A 17679-nucleotide genomic window follows, 5' to 3' on the forward strand; every position below is an offset into this window, starting at 1 on the left:
AGTGGGCACTCCACTTCCTGTCCCGCAGACAACAAAGAAAGTCCTTATGGGGACACAGACAAAAGTTCAGAGTCCCTCCCCCCACTCCATCCACAACTAAAATAAAAACTATGGTTGGCTCTCCTTTTACAATTAGTGAAGAATGTGGAACTCCTAGTTGATTATTGAACAAGCCTGAATATGAGATGGATATTGGAGGTCATGGTGGAAATGTAGGGAACACTGAAGAGAATATCTATGTATGTAAAAAAGAAAAGAATAATAATAATATACAATAAAACGTATCTGTAAAATAAAAACAGATGATGTGTAATGTGTGTCTGGAGTTACAATCACATAAATAAAAGATGTACAATGTGTGTGGATAGTGAGGAGAAACACGGAGGGTAAAACACAGAAATGACTTTATTATAAAACAAACTCTGACATGTAATAACATTAATGTAAAACGTGATAAATAACATTGTGATGATAAATAAAAAGGAACCAAGGGGACAACGCAACCCTGGAGACAGCCTGACCCCAGAGACAGAGGACAGGGTGGCCCCAGGGAGAGAGAGCACAGAGACCGAGGAGAGTGCGATCCTGGAGACAGCCTGACCCCAGAGACAGAGGCTAGCATGACTCCAGACACAGCCTAATCCCAAAGATGGAGGGCAGTGCAATCCTGGAGACAGCATAACCCCATACACAGAGATCAGCATGACCACAGAGACAGCCTGACTCCAGAAATAGAGGAGAGCCTGACCCCGGAGACAGCCCAACCCCAGAAACGGAGGACAGCCTGACCCTGGAGACAGCCCAACTCCAGAAAAGGAGGAGGACAGCCTGACCCTGGAGACAGCCCAACTCCAGAAAAGGAGGAGGACAGCCTGACCCTGAAGACAGCCCAACCCCAGAAACGGAGGACAGCCTGACCCTGGAGACAGCCCAACCCCAGAAAAGGAGGACAGCCTGACACTAGAGACAGCCCAACCCCAGAAAAGGAGGACAGCCTGACCCTAGAGACAGCCCAACCCCAGAAAAGGAGGACAGCCTGACCCTAGAGACAGCCCAACCCCAGAAACGGAGGACAGCCTGACCCTGGAGATAGCCCAACTCCAGAAAAGGAGGACAGCCTGACCCTGGAGACAGCCCAACCCCAGAAAAGGAGGACAGCCTGACCCTGGAGACAGCCCAACCCCAGAAACGTAGGACAGCCTGACCCTGGAGATAGCCCAACTCCAGAAAAGGAGGACAGCCTGACCCTAGAGACAGCCCAACCCCAGAAAAGGAGGACAGCCTGACCCTGGAGACAGCCCAACCCCAGAAACGGAGGACAGCCTGACCCTGGAGACAGCCCAACTCCAGAAAAGGAGGACAGCCTGACCCTGGAGACAGCCCAACCCCAGAAAAGGAGGACAGCCTGACCCTGGAGACAGCCCAACCCCAGAAACGGAGGACAGCCTGACCCTGAAGATAGCCCAACTCCAGAAAAGGAGGACAGCCTGACCCTAGAGACAGCCCAACCCCAGAAAAGGAGGACAGCCTGACCCTAGAGACAGCCCAACCCCAGAAAAGGAGGACAGCCTGACCCTGGAGACAGCCCAACCCCAGAAACGGAGGACAGCCTGACCCTGGAGATAGCCCAACTCCAGAAAAGGAGGAGGACAGACTGACCCTGGAGACAGCCCAACTCCAGAAAAGGAGGACAGCCTGACCCTAGAGACAGCCCAACCCCAGAAAAGCAGGACAGCCTGACCCTGGAGACAGCCCAACCCCAGAAACGGATGACAGCCTGGCCCCGGAGATAGCCCAACTCCAGAAACAGAGGACAGCCTGACCCTGGAGACAGCATGACCTCAAAGACAGCTTGACCCAGAGATGGAGGACAGCATGTTCTTGAAGACAGCCAGACCCCAGAGTCAGAGGACAGCATGACCCTGGAAACAGCATTACCACAGAGACAGCAGAGATGGAGGAAAGCACAATTTTAGAGACAGCATGATCCCAGAGATGAAGGACACCACGATCCTGGAGACAGCCTGACCCCAGAGACAGAGGACAGCCTAACCCCAGAGACAGAACAGAATGGCCCCGGAGAGAGAGGCCAGACTACAGAGGCAGAGAACAGTGTGACCCCAGGGACAGTTTGACTCCAGGTACAGAGGACAGCACTACCCTGGGGACAACATAGCCCCGAAGACAAGTCCGACTCCAGAGACAGAGAACAATGTGACCTCAGAGACAGCATGACCCTGGAGACAATGAGACCCCAGAGACGAAGGTCATCCTGACCCCCGAAAAGGGAGGACAGTATGATCTCATAAAGAGATCCTTACCGCTCTACAGGGGGGATCGATGAGGAGGGGGTGCAGGTTAAAAAATGAGGTGTATAGAAAGGAGGGGGAGGCTTTAAGGTAATATGGTAAAGGAATAAACTCTGCTCCTCAGTCTATGATCCTAAATAGCTGCTAACATAAGGACGCTATGCAGTCCACAGTAATAGAATATCCAGGTATATAGTGCATCCGCCAGAATAAAACACCACCACAACGATATAGATATACAAATGTGACCTCCACCTTAATGCTCATAGGTGAAACTCTCCAGACCTACTGACCCCAGATTGAGAAATTAGTCAGTATGCGCACAGTGTATAACTCCAGAGGGTGGTCACCCAAAGACGCAATTATCCTGCCAAAAGCTCCCCCTCACTGGTCTCACTTATGTCTGTAGATTTCTCTCATGTATCACCAGATGTCTTTAAAGTGACACTAAACTAAAAAAAAAAAAAAAAAAAAAAAAAAAAAAAAAAAAAAAAAATTTTTTCCAGTATTCTTAACTCAAAAAAGTCCCTTTCTATTGCTCTCAGACTCCTTCAGATCTCTAAATTTAATTTATTGCTGCTGTGATGAGTCTTCCTGGACATTCTCCATGGTCCCACTGTATGTAGGAACGTAGCCCCCCCCCCCCCTCTCTTTCTAACTTCTCAGATGGACTATGGACTCTGACGAGGCAGAAAAACAGGAACAAACGATTTCATGAAAAATAGATGACAGGGCCATTAAGTAGTAGATGAGCATGGATGATTTTAGGAGAAAAAGGATATCTTTTAGTGTCACCTAAATTGAAATATTTGGAAGATATCTTGTGAGTCCTTCCCTACTATATTCACTGCCTGAATTTTTTTACCACCACCTGACCCTTTGATTTTTAGATTTTTTTTTTGGACTTTGGACAAAAGCCTTTTAAATCTAAAAAGGTTGTTTTGTGCAATTATTGAACTACATTATGAACCAAAAGAATCGTACTTGATTTTATATTCCTAGAAACCAGGAGAGGGCGCTCTGGTAATATCTTCAAAAGCACTCGATCTCTCTTTAAAATCAGACAAAGTGTTTAAATCAGAGAAACCTGTAATAAAAGCACACTCCTCTGATTTATATGATCATTATCCATCATTGATCATAGTAGTCCCCCTTCTAGATTTCCTACTATAGTGATATTTCTCTATCTAGATTCTAGAATGTCCTCTTCATATCCTTTCTTCAAGAATCTTCCCTTCAAATATTTTTACTTGTTTAAAGCGGAGTTCCGGGCAGAGAAACGATTTTTTTTCTGAACATACCCCCGGGACAGTCAGGGCTAGCACATTCCACAATGGCTAGCCTCTGATCTGTCCCGGTTCGCACTTACCTGTAAGAAGAAATACTTACTTAGAAATTTTCTTCCACAGCGTTTCCATCTCGGTTGTGGGCAGCTGAAGCCGGCGCGGTCCTCTTCTCTGTCTTCTTCCGCGTCTTTGTGTCCCAGAATGCACTGCACCGGCCCCTCTCGTCACTTCCGGTGCGGCGCCGCATTCCTGAACAGCTTCTGGGCATGCCCAGAAGCTGTTTAGCAGGGGAATGCGGCGTCGCCCGGAAATGACGAGCGGGGCCGGTGCGGCGCATTGATTCCTGGGAGCGATGACGTTTAGCTCCCAGGAATCATCGCGAGGCAGGAAGTGACGGGGTGAGCCGCGGCGCTGGAGGAGGAAGCTGTCATAGGTGAGTATTTACGATCTTCAATAAAAAGGTGAGTAAACAAAAAAAAAAAAAAATAACTATCCAATTCCTTTTCAGGTGAGGCATACCTAGCGGAGGGGCACAAAAAAAAAAAAAAAAAAAAATCTTTTTTGTGCCCGGAACTCCGCTTTAAGTTCATCTGACAAATTTCCATCATTTTGTCACATCCGGATAATTTGGCCTCTTGGGATGTCACATACCCAACTAGGCCGATGGCAACTTTTTTGTTTTTTTGTAACTTTTATGATCTATATTAGGTTCATCCTCACCTACACAAATAGTAAGGTGTAAGGCTGCATTCACACTTGCGTAGTAGGTACAAGCGTTCCCACTCGCGATTTTGGTTGAGCAATTTGCCCATGATTTTGCGTGTTGCACATTCACTTTGTGGGCTGCCCTATGCGCGTTTGTCACCCCGAAAAGAAGCTCCTGGCCCTTCTTGGGCAACAAGCAAAGGAAGTAAAGGAGGAGAGCATATTTAAAAGAAGAAAAACTACCACAAGAGGACACAGTTTTAAATTAGAGGGGCAAAGGTTTAAAAGTAATATGAGGAAGTATTACTTTACTGAGAGAGCAGTGGATGCATGGAATAACCTTCCTGAAGAAGTGGTAGCTGCAAATACAGTGAAGGAGTTTAAGCATGCATGGGATAGCCATAAGGCTATCCTTCATATAAGATAGGGCCAGGGACTATTCATAGGATTCAGATATATTGGGCAGACTAGATGGGCCAAATGGTTCTTATCTGCCGACACATTCTATGTTTCTATGTAAGCATAGCAAATTTGCGTTTTGCCGCATGATCAAAGCAGGATCGCAACACATTTGGGGTGCCATTAACTAGTTCTGGACCAGAAGGATTTGCCCCCTTCATGACCAGGCCATTTTTTTGTGATTCGGCACTGCGTTACGTAACGGAAAATTGCGCGGTTGCGCAACATTGTACCAAAATTGATGTCCTTTTTTCCCACAAATAGAGGTTTCTTTTGGTGGTATTTGATCACCTGTGCGATTTTTATTTTTTGTGCTATAAACAAAAAAAGAGCGACAATTCTCAAAAATAAAATAATAATAATATAAATATATATAAAATTTTCCCTTCACATTCTGTTATATAACAAAAAAATAAATTTTAAAAATCAAAAATGTTCATCCTTTTAGGCTAATTTGTATTCTGCTACATATTTTTGGTAAAAAAAAAATCTCAATAAGCGTATTTTGCGCAAAAGTTATCGCGTCTACAAACTAGGGGAAAGATTTATGTCATTTTTCCATTTATTTAGTAGTAATGGTGGTGATCTGCGATTTTTAGCGGGACTGTGACATTGGGGCGGACAGGTCGGACCCCAAACTGACATTTTTGACACTTTTGGGGGGGACCAGTGACATTACTACAGTAATCAGTGCTAAAAAGATGCATTGTTACTGTAATAAAGGACACTGGCAGGGAAGGGAATCGGGATCCCGGCTGCCGAGTAGGGGCGGGAGCGTGCGCTCGCCCCCGAGCATCACTCCCGCAAACCGACGTACCCCTACGTCGATTTGCGCAGCAAAGCCAGCCTGTCGCAGTAAAACTGCGGCTGACGGTTGGCAAGTGGTTAAAAAATAATGGCACCCAAGAGCATGGGATGAACAGGGCCTAAAGAATGAATACTTTGTTTATTATGCTTATATTTTAAAGTGGAGCCTCACCCAAAAGAGCAAGCACTGCTTATCTGCCTCCTCCCCCCCTGCCACATTTTGCACCCTTTGAGGGGTTGACAGGTACCGCTCCCACTTCCGGCTCAGTTCGCCGCTGCCGCCGCAGCAGCCCCATCCTCCTCCGCAGCCAGCCCACTCAAAAAGTGCAGCGCGATTCGCACAGCAGGAAACCGGCTGTGAAGCCAGGTTTCACTGCCAGTTTCCCTTAGCCAAGATGGCAGGGGGATTACCTAAGAGCCGATTCAAGAATAGGCCCAGACGAGGACACCGCTGGATGCCTGGACAAGTACCCACCCCAATAGTAACAGCCAGCAGCTACAGTAATTGTAGCTGCTGACTTTTAATTTGTATTTGGGGGGGGGGGGGTGAACTCATTCTTTATTTCTGATGTTAGGAACATAAAACTAAGCTCATCTATAAAACTTATTAAAGGGTTAGTTCACCTTTATCAAAAAAAAAAAAAAAATCCTATGCAGAAAAGGGGCCTCTGTAGATAAAAACAAGCTGTGACTAAAGTTAAAGAATGCCCTTGCTATAGGGGTAAGGTTTTTACATACTGTACCTCCTGCAGCCTGGATAAAAAATACCCATAGATGGCATCATCATCCTGTTCTTTTTTGATAGGACGTTGCTAAGACACTCCAAGCCGTTACTGCTAACCCCCACCACCACAGAAGTGAGCGCTCAAACTCCCGCACATGCATAGTCCACTATCTCCTCTGTGGCAGAATCACTAAGTCTACATTCACACCTGAGCGTAGCGTTTTCGCGCGTTTTTTACCGCGATTTACAGGCGTTTTTTGATTGAATAGATACCAATGGAAAACGCCTGTAATCTGCCCAAAAAGAAGCTCATGTACTTTTTTGAGCGTTGGGCGTTTTGCTTACAGCGTCAAAACGCTCAGATGTGAACAGGGGTCATTGAAATGAATAGGATTTGTCTTGTTGGGCGTTTTGAGAGCTGATCCTAGAGCAGAAAAACTCCCCAAAAACGCCCCAAAACGCCTACATGTGAACGGAGCCTAAGTCCAGAGCTACTACAACAGAGGAGACAGCATGTGTGAGGAGGTTTGAATCAACTGGGAGTGTCTTAGTAACATCCCAACAACAAGGCAGGATATGGGATGATATCATCTCTAGGTTTTTGTCCAAGCTGTGGGGGGGTACGTAAATGGCCTACACCTTCAGCAAAGGCATTATTTAACTTTCATCAAAGCTGTACAGTTTGTGTCTATCTACGGGCACCCCCTTACCTCCATAGGCAGTCGCTTGGTAAAAGTGAACTGACCCTTTAAAGAACATTCAACCCCACTCCATAGGAAGAAGATGTCGTCAATAGATCTCTGCCAATAGACTAAACTAGGGTGAGATATACCATAAATGACGGCCTCTTCCCACATTAAAATTTGCTATGCTGGGCCCATTGCCTTTTTTTTGCCCCCATGACATAAATGGCATCTCTGTCTACAGACATAAGTGGGACCTTTAAAGAGGCACTGGCGGTGGGATAAGCTGGAGCTTTCTTTGATAGTGGAGACATGGAAGATCCTTGGATGGTATCTCTCTGGATTTATACACCATATACTGACCTTATTTCTCTATCAGTGTCTATAGGTCTGGACCAAGGTGGAGGTGACATTTGTGTGTAGATCTTCTTGGTGTTGAAGTGCCATATACCTGGATATTATATTGAAGGTAGTATGGATGTGGGGGAGCAGGTTGTACAGAAGGATCCTAGGTTGGAGGGGGGGGGGGTCTCCTCCCTCTCCCAGCCCTTTTTTTGGTAAGGAAAAAGCTAGACGTCCTTTCAGATCTTCACCCCTGTCTGGTCTCCATTGTGACAGTGACCCTCCTGCTTCCCGTCCGGTTTATGACAGCATGACCAAGTATCACCAAAAACAGGAAGTGAAGGGACAGATACAACAATAAAAAGCTGGCGAAGCTTCTTTCCCCTCATTGTTTGTTTATTACTGTAAGTGTCCCTGCTGGATTTCTGGTCATTGTGACAGAACAAAAAGTGGGAGGAAATCCTTTCCAAATGGATCACCGGAAGAGGTTCTAACACTCCCTCGCTCTATGGCTGGAGTTCTACTTTAAAGTCACTGCAATCAGCTACTGAATACATGATTTGAGTGCGGGGGAGGAGAAAAGAGCGGAGGGATGTGAACTCCAGGAGTGCATAAAGTCTTAGAACATGGCCACCGGCAGCTCTCGCTTGAACATCCCCTCGAAGTTGAGGTCGGCCCCCATCAGTTCTTCTTCCAGGTCGTCCAACGCCCACTGATGATCCGTCAGTTCCAGAGCTTCCCACTCCGTCTGGGCAGAAAGGTGACCAGAGAACATGTGTCACCAGAGGGGAACAATACACAGAGTGGTGTGTAGGGATTAAAGCAGAGTGTAATATGTAGTACAGGCATGTGCTGGATGTAAAATAGTGCAGTGTGTAGTATACAGGGTGTGATGTACAGTATATAAGGTGTGGTGCAGAGCAGTGTGCAGTATATGATGTGTAGTGCAGTATATAGTGTACGGGGTATGGCGTATATATGGTATGGGGTGGAGAAGTGTGCAGTGGATGTTGGGTTGCGCAGTGTGTAGTAAACTAGGTGTAGTGTATAAAATGTAGGGTAGAGCAGTGCAGAGTATAAGTAAGTGGTGGATGGTGGCTGGTACAGGGTGTAGTGTGTAGTATACAGGATGTGGTGTATAGCATACGGAGTGTAGGGTAGAGCAGTGTGTAAAAGGTAGTGAATTGTGTGGTATATGGGGTATGGTGCATAGGGTGTGGGGTAGAGCAGTGTGTGGTAGTGAGTAATAGGCACTGAATTGTGTAGTATATGGGGTGTGGTGCATAGGGTGTGGGGTAGAGCAGTGTGTAGTAGTGAGTAATGGGTAGTGCATAGTGTAGTATATAGGGTTTGGTGGATGATGGGTGGTGCAGTAGGTAGTATATAGGGTGTGGTGGATGTTGGGTAGTGTAGTAGATAGTATATAGGGTGTGGTGTGTGAAGGGTGGTGCAGTAGATAGTATACAGGGTTTGGTGGATGAGGGGTGGTGCAGTAGGTAGTATATAGGGTGTGGTGGGTGAAGGGCGGTGCAGTAGGCAGTATATAGGGTTTTGTGGGTGAGGGGTGGTGCAGCAGGTAGTATATAGGGTGTGGTGGGTGAAGGGCGGTGCAGTAGGCAGTATATAGGGTTTTGTGGGTGAGGGGTGGTGCAGCAGGTAGTATATAGGGTGTGGTGGATGAGGGGTGTTGCAGTAGGTAGTATATAGGGTGTGGTGGATGAGGGGTGTTGCAGTAGGTAGTATATAGGGTGTGGTGGATGAAGGATGGTGCAGTAGGCAGTATATAGGGTGTGGTGGATGAAGGGTAGTGCAGTGGGTAGTTTATAGGGTGTGGTGGATGAAGGGTGGTGCAGTAGGTAGTATATAGGGTGTGGTGGATAAAGGGTGGTGCAGTGGGTAGTATATAGGGTGTGGTGGATGAAGGGTGGTGCAGTAGGTAGTATATAGGGCAGCTCAGTAAGAATAGTGACAACACAAGGAGAGCGATGACAAACGTCACCTCAATTGTGATTTTACCTTGAAAGCTTTGTTGGTGTCAGCCGGCATTGCCATGGCAGCTCCGGTCATCTGTTCCTGCATGACGCGGGATTGGTCAGCGGCTGGAACATCAGATACACAAATCATTAAAGGAACCCAGTGCTGAGAGATATATACAAGCTGCCATTGTAGACTTCCTGAAACTTCTCTGTGCCTGGCTGCCTCTGGATTCAATGACTTGCTGTCAAAAATACAAACAGGGCAGGAAAGCTGCAGGAGGGGAAGAGAAGACGGAGGAGCCCAACTAAATGATGGCAGCGCCCCCTGCTGAGCAAAGAGCCTGATTGAATGTTACAGCACCCCCTGCTGGGGACAATTCACAACCAGATAGAAGACTGTACTCAGGAAATCTGTGTAGCCGAGAGCCAATATTCCACCTGCATAATTTTTTTTGTTGTAACTGCCATAAAATCTTTATCTCAGAGTCCACTGAGGGACATGGGAAGTCCTTTTTAACGGCAGAGACAAAGGGACAGTCGGGTGAGCGGCAGAGGGGAAGGGGACAGTCGGGTGAGCGGCAGAGGGGAAGGGGACAGTCGGGTGAGCGGCAGAGGGGAAGGGGACAGTCGGGTCAGCGGCAGAGGGGAAGGGGACAGTCGGGTCAGCGGCAGAGGGGAAAGGGACAGTCGGGTGAGCGGCAGAGGGGAAAGGGACAGTCGGGTGAGCGGCAGAGGGGAAAGGGACAGTCGGGTGAGCGGCAGAGGGGAAAGGGACAGTCGGGTGAGCGGCAGAGGGGAAAGGGACAGTCGGGTGAGCGGCAGAGGGGAAAGGGACAGTCGGGTGAGCGGCAGAGGGGAAGGGGACAGTCGGGTGAGCGGCAGAGGGGAAAGGGACAGTCGGGTCAGCGGCAGAGGGGAAAGGGACAGTCGGGTCAGCGGCAGAGGGGAAAGGGACAGTCGGGTCAGCGGCAGAGGGGAAAGGGACAGTCGGGTCAGCGGCAGAGGGGAAAGGGACAGTCAAGTGACCAGTGGCAGAAGTAAAATTTGGGGTGACTAGTCCACACAAGCCTTTCTTACCGTTATCCTGCCCAAGGATCAGTGAGTAGATGCTTCTTAGGCCAAAGACATTGAGGAAGTACCAGGAGGCGGAGCTCACCCTGTAAAAACAGAGAGGAGGAGTCACACGGCATCTGCCATCCCTACACCTTGCATTGATTACTGTCAGATATCAGAGATGAGAAATGATCAGAAATCATCTTCTAGTTCTCTCAGAACTCTATGCCCATGACAACTGAAATTGGCTGCTACTGACGCTGTACAGCTCTGGAGTTGGTTAGAATGGTTTCCACTGTACACAATCACTGAAATGTTTATCAGCGGCGAGTAAGGGTCTGTGTCAACAGGCTGTTCACTTCAAGCGGTTTTTGGATTCTTATTCAAGTCTGCATTTATTTTCATACAAGTCAATGGAAATATGCAACCAGCAATAAGCAGATCAACTGCAGGTCAGAGAGAGAGATCAACTGCAGGTCAGAGAGAGAGGTCAACTGCAGGTCAGAGAGAGGTCAACTGCAGGTCACATGCACCTGTCAATGAGTTGTAAACAATCTCCGATTTCTCTAACTAGGCCATCAATACCGGCCGAAGTCTGACCACACTGGCCCCTGCAGAGCATATAATGGCCAGAGATCAATTTTATATTTGGTGTTTTTTTTTTTTTTTTTAACCACTTCCAGTGACTGTAGACGTTTCCTAATGTCTGTAAATAGTAATCCACCCCCCCACCCCCTGCACACCAGCTGTCTATCTGAAGTTCCCACAATTCTTTCTTCTTACCATGAAGCGTCCAGAGAAAGCAGTTCGATTCCCTGTTGCAGCATCGGTTTGAAGCGCAGCGTCAGTGGAAACGGGACCTTCGCTGAAACACAAGTCAAGGAAACCCATCATACAACCACCATCATCCCCTCATACAACCACCATCATCCCCTCATATCAACAACCATCATTGCACAGCCACCATCATCACCCCCCCCCCCACCCCAGGTCCCCATCCGTCGTAAATACAAACACCATCGCCCACCTCATATCCCCAACTGTCATTGTACAACCACCATGGTCCACCCCATATCCCTGACCGTCGCTGTACAATCACCACCGTCCACTCCATATCCCCGACTGTCCACTCCATATCCCTGACCGTCATTGTACAATCACCCATGTCCACCCCATATCCCCGACTGTCATTGTACAACCGCCATGGTCCACTCCATATACCTAACCGTCATTGTACAATCACCAATGTCCACCCCATATCCCCGACTGTCATTGTACAACCGCCATGGTCCACTCCATATCCCCGACTGTCATTGTACAACCGCCACAGTCCACTCCATATCCCTGACTGTCATTGTACAATCACCAACGTCCACCCCATATCCCCAACTGTCATTGTACAACCGCCATGGTCCACCCCATATTACTGACCCTCACTGTACAATCACCACCGTCCACCCCATATCTCCGACTGTCATTGTACAACCGCCACGGTCCACTCCATATCCCTGACCGTCATTGTACAATCACCCATGTCCACCCCATATCCCCGACTGTCATTGTACAACCGCCATGGTCCACCCCATATATCTGACCGTCATTGTACAATCACCACCGTCCACCCCATATCCCCGACTGTCATTGCACAACGACCATCATCCCCTCATATCACCAACCCCCATTGCATAACCACCATGATCCCCACCCCCCAGGTCCCCAACCGTTAACATGCAACCTCCATCATCCACACCATATTGCGATAATTGTGCAACCGCCATCGTCCATCCCATATCCCCGACCGTCATTGTACAACTGCCATTGTCCATCCTGACCGTCATTGTACAACCGCCTTCGTCCACCCCACATCCCCGGCTGTCATTCTACAACTGCCATTGTCCATCCTGACCGTCACTGTACAACCGCCTTCGTCCACCCCATATCCCTGACCATCATTGTACAACCGCCATCATTCACACCATATTGCCATAATTGTACAACTGCCATTGTCCACCTCTAATCCCCGACAGTCATTGTACAACCACCACCGTCCACCCCATATCTCCAACCGTCACTGCACAACCACCATCATCCCCTCATATCACCAACACTCATTGCATAGCCATCATCCCCCCCCCCCCCCAGGTCCCCAACCGTTAACATACAACTGCCATCATTCACACCGTATTGCCATAATTGTACAACCGCCATCGTCCACCCCATATCCCAAACCGTAATTTTACACCCGCTATCGTCCACCCCATATACCCGACCGCTATTGTCCATCCCGAGCGTCATTGTACAACCATCATCTTCCACCACATATCCCCGACCAGCATTGTACAACCGCCATCGTCCACCCAATATCCCCGACTGGCATTGTACAACCGCCATCATCCACCCCATATCCCTGACTGGCATTGTACAACAACCATCGTCCACTCCATATCCCCGACCAGCATTATACAACCGCCATCATCCACCCCATATCCCCGACCGCAATTGTACAACCGCCATCGTCCACCACTTATCCCTGACAATCATTATACAACCACCATCGTCCTCCCCATATCCCCGACCGGCATTGTACAACCGCCATCTTCCACCACATATCCCCAACCGTCATTGTACAACCGCTATCGTCCACCCCATATCTCCGACCACCATCATTACCCCTCAATCTGTGTATAACCCCCTTCCACACTTCGCACAAATCTCTGTATACCCCCCCATCATCACCCTCCAATCCCACCTCTTACTTGTCACAAACCCAGAGAAGGTCATGTTGATCCATCCACCGATGAGGATCATGGGCAGCACATTGGTGACGTTCCCCTTCATCATGTCTGTCAGCATGGTGGGATCTGGAAGAAAAGTCACATGATTATTACTGGTTATAGAGGATCAGAGGAGGGCACAAATATATTGTTTCATCACAATCCATACCCGTCATGGGAGAGGGTGGCACCACCTTCCTCTTGGTCTTCTTGAAGAAACCATCCTCTGCATTGTTGAAGAAGAATTTCCTCATGAGAAAGGACTGGAAATATAGAAGAGGATGATTATGTCTGGGTGGAGGAGAAAGTCTAAAGCCTAGTACACACGCAACGATTATCTGCCGACCGGTCGTCCGTCTTTTGTTGGTTGGAATGTGCCTAGACTGCACACGAATTTTCTCGCCAGACAAAATTCTACTTCAGAAGTGATGTCATGTGTTGGTTTGCTTTCTTTGTGTTCTTTCTTCTCTGAGCATGCCCAGACTTGATTTTTCCCTGTCGAAATCTGTACTGACCAGATTTTTTTCGGCCGAAAATTCATACTAACAAGCCGAAAATCGGCAGATCGGTCGTCGGACGAAAATTCCCTGCCGATTTTCGACGCGTGTGTACGAGGCTTTAAGCTCCAAAATCCTAAGCTCACATTGGACAGTACACTGAATGATCATTGGCCCTTACCTGCTTTGGAATGTATTTTCCATTTTCTCTGAGGACTCTGCTGCGGATCAGAACCTGACTGGAAGAGAAGAGAGAGGGGACAACCATGAGAGGGTAGAGCAGGGAATTCAGGCAGAAGTATGGCAGGGAAGGGAACTTCAGAGAGATACAGGACCCAGTATGATGGGGAAGGGAACTCCAAGCAGATACAAGGAGCAGTATGATGGGGAAGTACAGGAAGCAGTATAATAGGGAACTCCAAGAAGATAAAGTAAGGGGTAAGCAGTATGATGGTGGAACTATAGCAGAATACGGGAAGCAGTATGATGGGGAGGAGAAGAACTCTGTGGAGTAGTAGGAGGGAACTCTGCGAAGATACAAAGAATGGTATGATGGCGGATCTGTGAGGAGCTACGGGGAGCAGTATGATGGAGGAACTCTGGGGAATACACTGGGAGCCGTATGATGGAGGAACTCTGGGGAAGACACTGGGAGCCGTATGATGGAGGAACTCTGGGGAAGACACTGGGAGCGGTATGATGGCGGATCTGTGAGGAGCTACGGGGAGCAGTATAATGGAGGAACTCTGGGGAAGACACTGGGAGCCGTATGATGGAGGAACTCTGGGGAAGACACTGGGAGCGGTATGATGACGGAACTCTGGGGAAGACACTGGGAGCGGTATGATGGAGGAACTCTGGGGAAGACATTGGGAGCGGTATGATGGAGGAACTCTGGGGAAGACACTGGGAGCGGTATGATGGAGGAACTCTGGGGAAGACATTGGGAGCGGTATGATGGAGGAACTCTGGGGAAGATACTGGGAGCGGTATGATGGCGGAACTCTGGGGAAGACACTGGGAGCGGTATGATGGCGGAACTCTGGGGAAGACACTGGGAGCGGTATGATGGCGGAACTCTGGGGAAGACACTGGGAGTGGTATGATGGAGGAACTCTGGGGAAGACACTGGGAGCGGTATGATGGGGGAACCCTGCAGGAGACATTGGGGGCGGCGTGATGGGGAAATCCTGCGGGAGACATTGGGAGCGGCGTGATGGGGGAACTCCAGGAAGATATTGGGTGGAGTATGATGGGAAAGGGAACTCCGGCAAGATTCTAGGAACTCTAGGAAGATACGGAGCACAGTGTCCAGGCGATATGGAGAGCAGTATGATGGGGGAACTCTGGGGAGCCATATAACAGGGAAGGGAAATTTGGGAAGATACGGCGAGCAGTATGATGGAGGAATTCCAGGGAGCAGTAAGGCCCAATCTTATGGGGTAGTCCAGCCTCCATGGCGCCCCCACCTGTCAGACACTTGCTCCTGCGTTAGTTTCTTGTCACTCTGGAGAAGGATGGAGACGTAATGGCGGATCATCCCCACAAAGAAGGTGATGAAGACGATGGGCAGCACCACCCATAATCGGATGTTGGAATCCAGGAGGAGCTCCGGCTCGGTCATGGTGATAAGCTGGGACAATAAAAACACAAGAAATGTCACAAATACATAGGAGGTCAGAAAAACAGAAACCTTGTGGAATAAGGGGGCTCTCTGCTACTAGGACAGGCTCAGGGTGCGGAGTGATGGAGTTATCATAAACCACTGAAATCTGTGAGGTCAGCCATAGCAGCCAGACACTCCAGGGGCCACAATGTGTGAAGGGGGCCCATGTGCTGAGGGATTTCTATTTTTCGGACCTGACATTACATATTAATATACAAAGTATTGTAACCATAGCTGGAAAGATTTCACTCCGAGGATGATGGCTGGGGCCATATCTGCCAGATCTCTGTGGCTTTGCCCCCCAATGCCCCACCCCCGAGGAGCAAATCTCCTCCTCCACAGAACAACCGAGATCCCGATGTATAAACATCAGTGCAGCCAACTACCAGGGATAAGGACAGACAAAGAGTCAGGGAAGGGGGGGGGATGATGATGACTGGGGTCTCTACACACACTGCCATGACATACAGGGGATATAGACAAACAGGGGAACGAAGATGAAGGAAGAGGATGAGGTGATCACTGAGGTCTCCTATGTCTGTCTCTGCACACATAGTGATGGATGGAGGAGGAGGAGGAGGAGGAGGAGGAGGAGAAGGATGATAGGGGGAGGAGGATGATAGGAGGAGGATCATGGTGATTAAAGGGGGAGGAGGAGGAGCAGGAGGATGATGATAGGCAGAGGATGATATGGAGAGGGAGAAGGATAATGATGATGGGGAGGATGACAATGATGATGAGGATAGGAGGAGGGGGGAGGAGAATGACAATGATGATAGGAGGAGGTTGATGATGATGATGATAGGAGGAGGATGACGATGATGATAGGAGGAGGAGGATAGCGATGATAAGGAGGATAGGAGGAAGATAGGAGGATGATGATGATGATGATACGAGGAGGACAGTGATGATGGGAAGGGAATGAAGATTGAGGAGAGGGTAATGATGGAGGAGGAGGATTATGATAATGATGGAGGAGGAGGAGGTGATGATTGAGGTTTCCTGTGTCTGGCTCTGCACACATAGGTATGGGAGGATGAGGATGATGGGGGTAGAGGAGAGGATGAGGATAGAGGAGAGGATGAGGACAATGATGTGGGTCTCTCAGCACACACACAGCGGACGTACATGGACACCAGGGGATGGGGATGATGATGATGATGGATGATGATGGGGATGATGATGGGGATGATGATGGGGATGATGATGATAATAGGGGAATGATGATGGATGATGATGGGGATGATGATGATGATGATAATAGGGGAATGATGATGATGATAGGGGGAGGATGATCAGGTGATGGGGATAATGATGATGATAGGGGGATGGGGACAGAGGAGACGAGGAGGATGATGATGGGGACAGAGGAGACGAGGAGGATGATGATGATTGGGATAGAGGAGACGAGGAGGATGATGATGATTGGGATAGAGGAGAGGAAGATGATGGGGATAGAGGAGAGGAGGATGATGGGGATAGAGGAGAGGAGGATGATGGGGATAGAGGAGAGGAGGATGATGGGGATAGAGGAGAGGAGGATGATGGGGATAGAGGAGAGGAGGAGGATGGGGATAGAGGAGAGGAGGAGGATGGGGATAGAGGAGAGGAGGAGGATGGGGATAGAGGAGAGGAGGAGGATGGGGATAGAGGAGAGGAGGATGATGGGGATAGAGGAGAGGAGGAGGAGGATGATGATGGGGATAGAGGAGAGGAGGAGGAGGATGATGATGGGGATAGAGGAGGAGGATGATGGGGATAGAGGAGAGGAGGAGGATGAAGATGATGGGGATAGAGGATGATGATGGGGATGGAGGAGAGGAGGATGAAGATGATGGGGATAGAGGTGATGATGGGGATGGAGGAGATGAGGATGAAGATGGGGGTGTCTCGGCACACACAGGGGACGGACACCGGGGGATGGGGATGACAGGATACAGATGAAGCCATTACCACTCACCGGATTCCCCTCTCAGCCTCCTCCTGCCGGGCCCCTTGTTGGACTCGCAGCAGACACTCTAATTGGCCGGAGCTCCTCACGCTGATTGGTATCTTCAGCTGTCACTCTTCCGCTCTTCAACAATACTAGAAAACCCGACCAATCACAGCGCAGACTCGCAGGAAGAGGCGGGGTATCACCCTTGGTACTCGTAAGTCTCCATAGTGACAGCAGTAAGGGCCGCCATGTTTGATTTGGGAAGAGCATTCAATAAGAGTATAGCTCCCAGGGCCAGTGTCTGATAGAACACCTGGCGGGGCAGGACCATGGGAGTTACATATAGGCGGGGCTAAGTACCCACAGAAAGAGATGGTAAGGGGTGTGGTCAGACCTTGTGCTGGAGGCGGAGCCTGTCACTGCTGAGGGGAGGTGCCAGCTATGCATAAATCCTCCTTGGGG

The 17679-nt window shown here is 48.9% G+C and overlaps 1 protein-coding gene and 1 pseudogene across 2 annotated transcripts; both read right to left on the minus strand.

The window, feature by feature from the left end:
• Nucleotides 1-332: 332 nt before the first annotated feature.
• On the minus strand, nucleotides 333-7147 carry LOC309562126 (annotated as a pseudogene). Its single transcript has 3 exons — nucleotides 7001-7147; nucleotides 2146-2237; nucleotides 333-719 (listed from the first exon to the last, which is right to left on the minus strand). The product of its transcript is annotated as an uncharacterized misc_RNA (transcript).
• A 553-nt stretch (nucleotides 7148-7700) lies between these two features.
• On the minus strand, nucleotides 7701-15243 carry EMC3 (ER membrane protein complex subunit 3). The gene is made up of 8 exons (XM_082265078.1): nucleotides 15085-15243; nucleotides 13797-13854; nucleotides 13288-13381; nucleotides 13101-13205; nucleotides 11128-11209; nucleotides 10369-10448; nucleotides 9332-9414; nucleotides 7701-8063 (listed from the first exon to the last, which is right to left on the minus strand). Exons 1-8 carry the CDS (start codon nucleotides 15237-15239, stop codon nucleotides 7935-7937), a joined length of 786 nt encoding a protein of 261 aa, XP_082121204.1. The 5' UTR covers nucleotides 15240-15243; the 3' UTR covers nucleotides 7701-7934.
• Between the last annotated feature and the right edge of the window lie 2436 nt (nucleotides 15244-17679).

The sequence above is a fragment of the Pelophylax lessonae genome (assembly GCF_965119305.1).
Source record: "Pelophylax lessonae genome assembly, chromosome: 8".
NCBI lineage: Eukaryota > Metazoa > Chordata > Amphibia > Anura > Ranidae > Pelophylax > Pelophylax lessonae.

Coding starts and splice junctions, on each gene's coding strand:
- EMC3 (XM_082265078.1), bottom strand. CDS start 15,239: ATGACCGAGCCGGAGCTCCTCCTGGATTCCAACATCCGATTATGGGTG. Junction 9,415..10,368: donor GATCCTTGGGCAGGATAACG/GTAAGAAAGGCT, acceptor CTGATGTTCCAG/CCGCTGACCAATCCCGCGTC. Junction 8,064..9,331: donor ACACCAACAAAGCTTTCAAG/GTAAAATCACAA, acceptor CTTTCTGCCCAG/ACGGAGTGGGAAGCTCTGGA.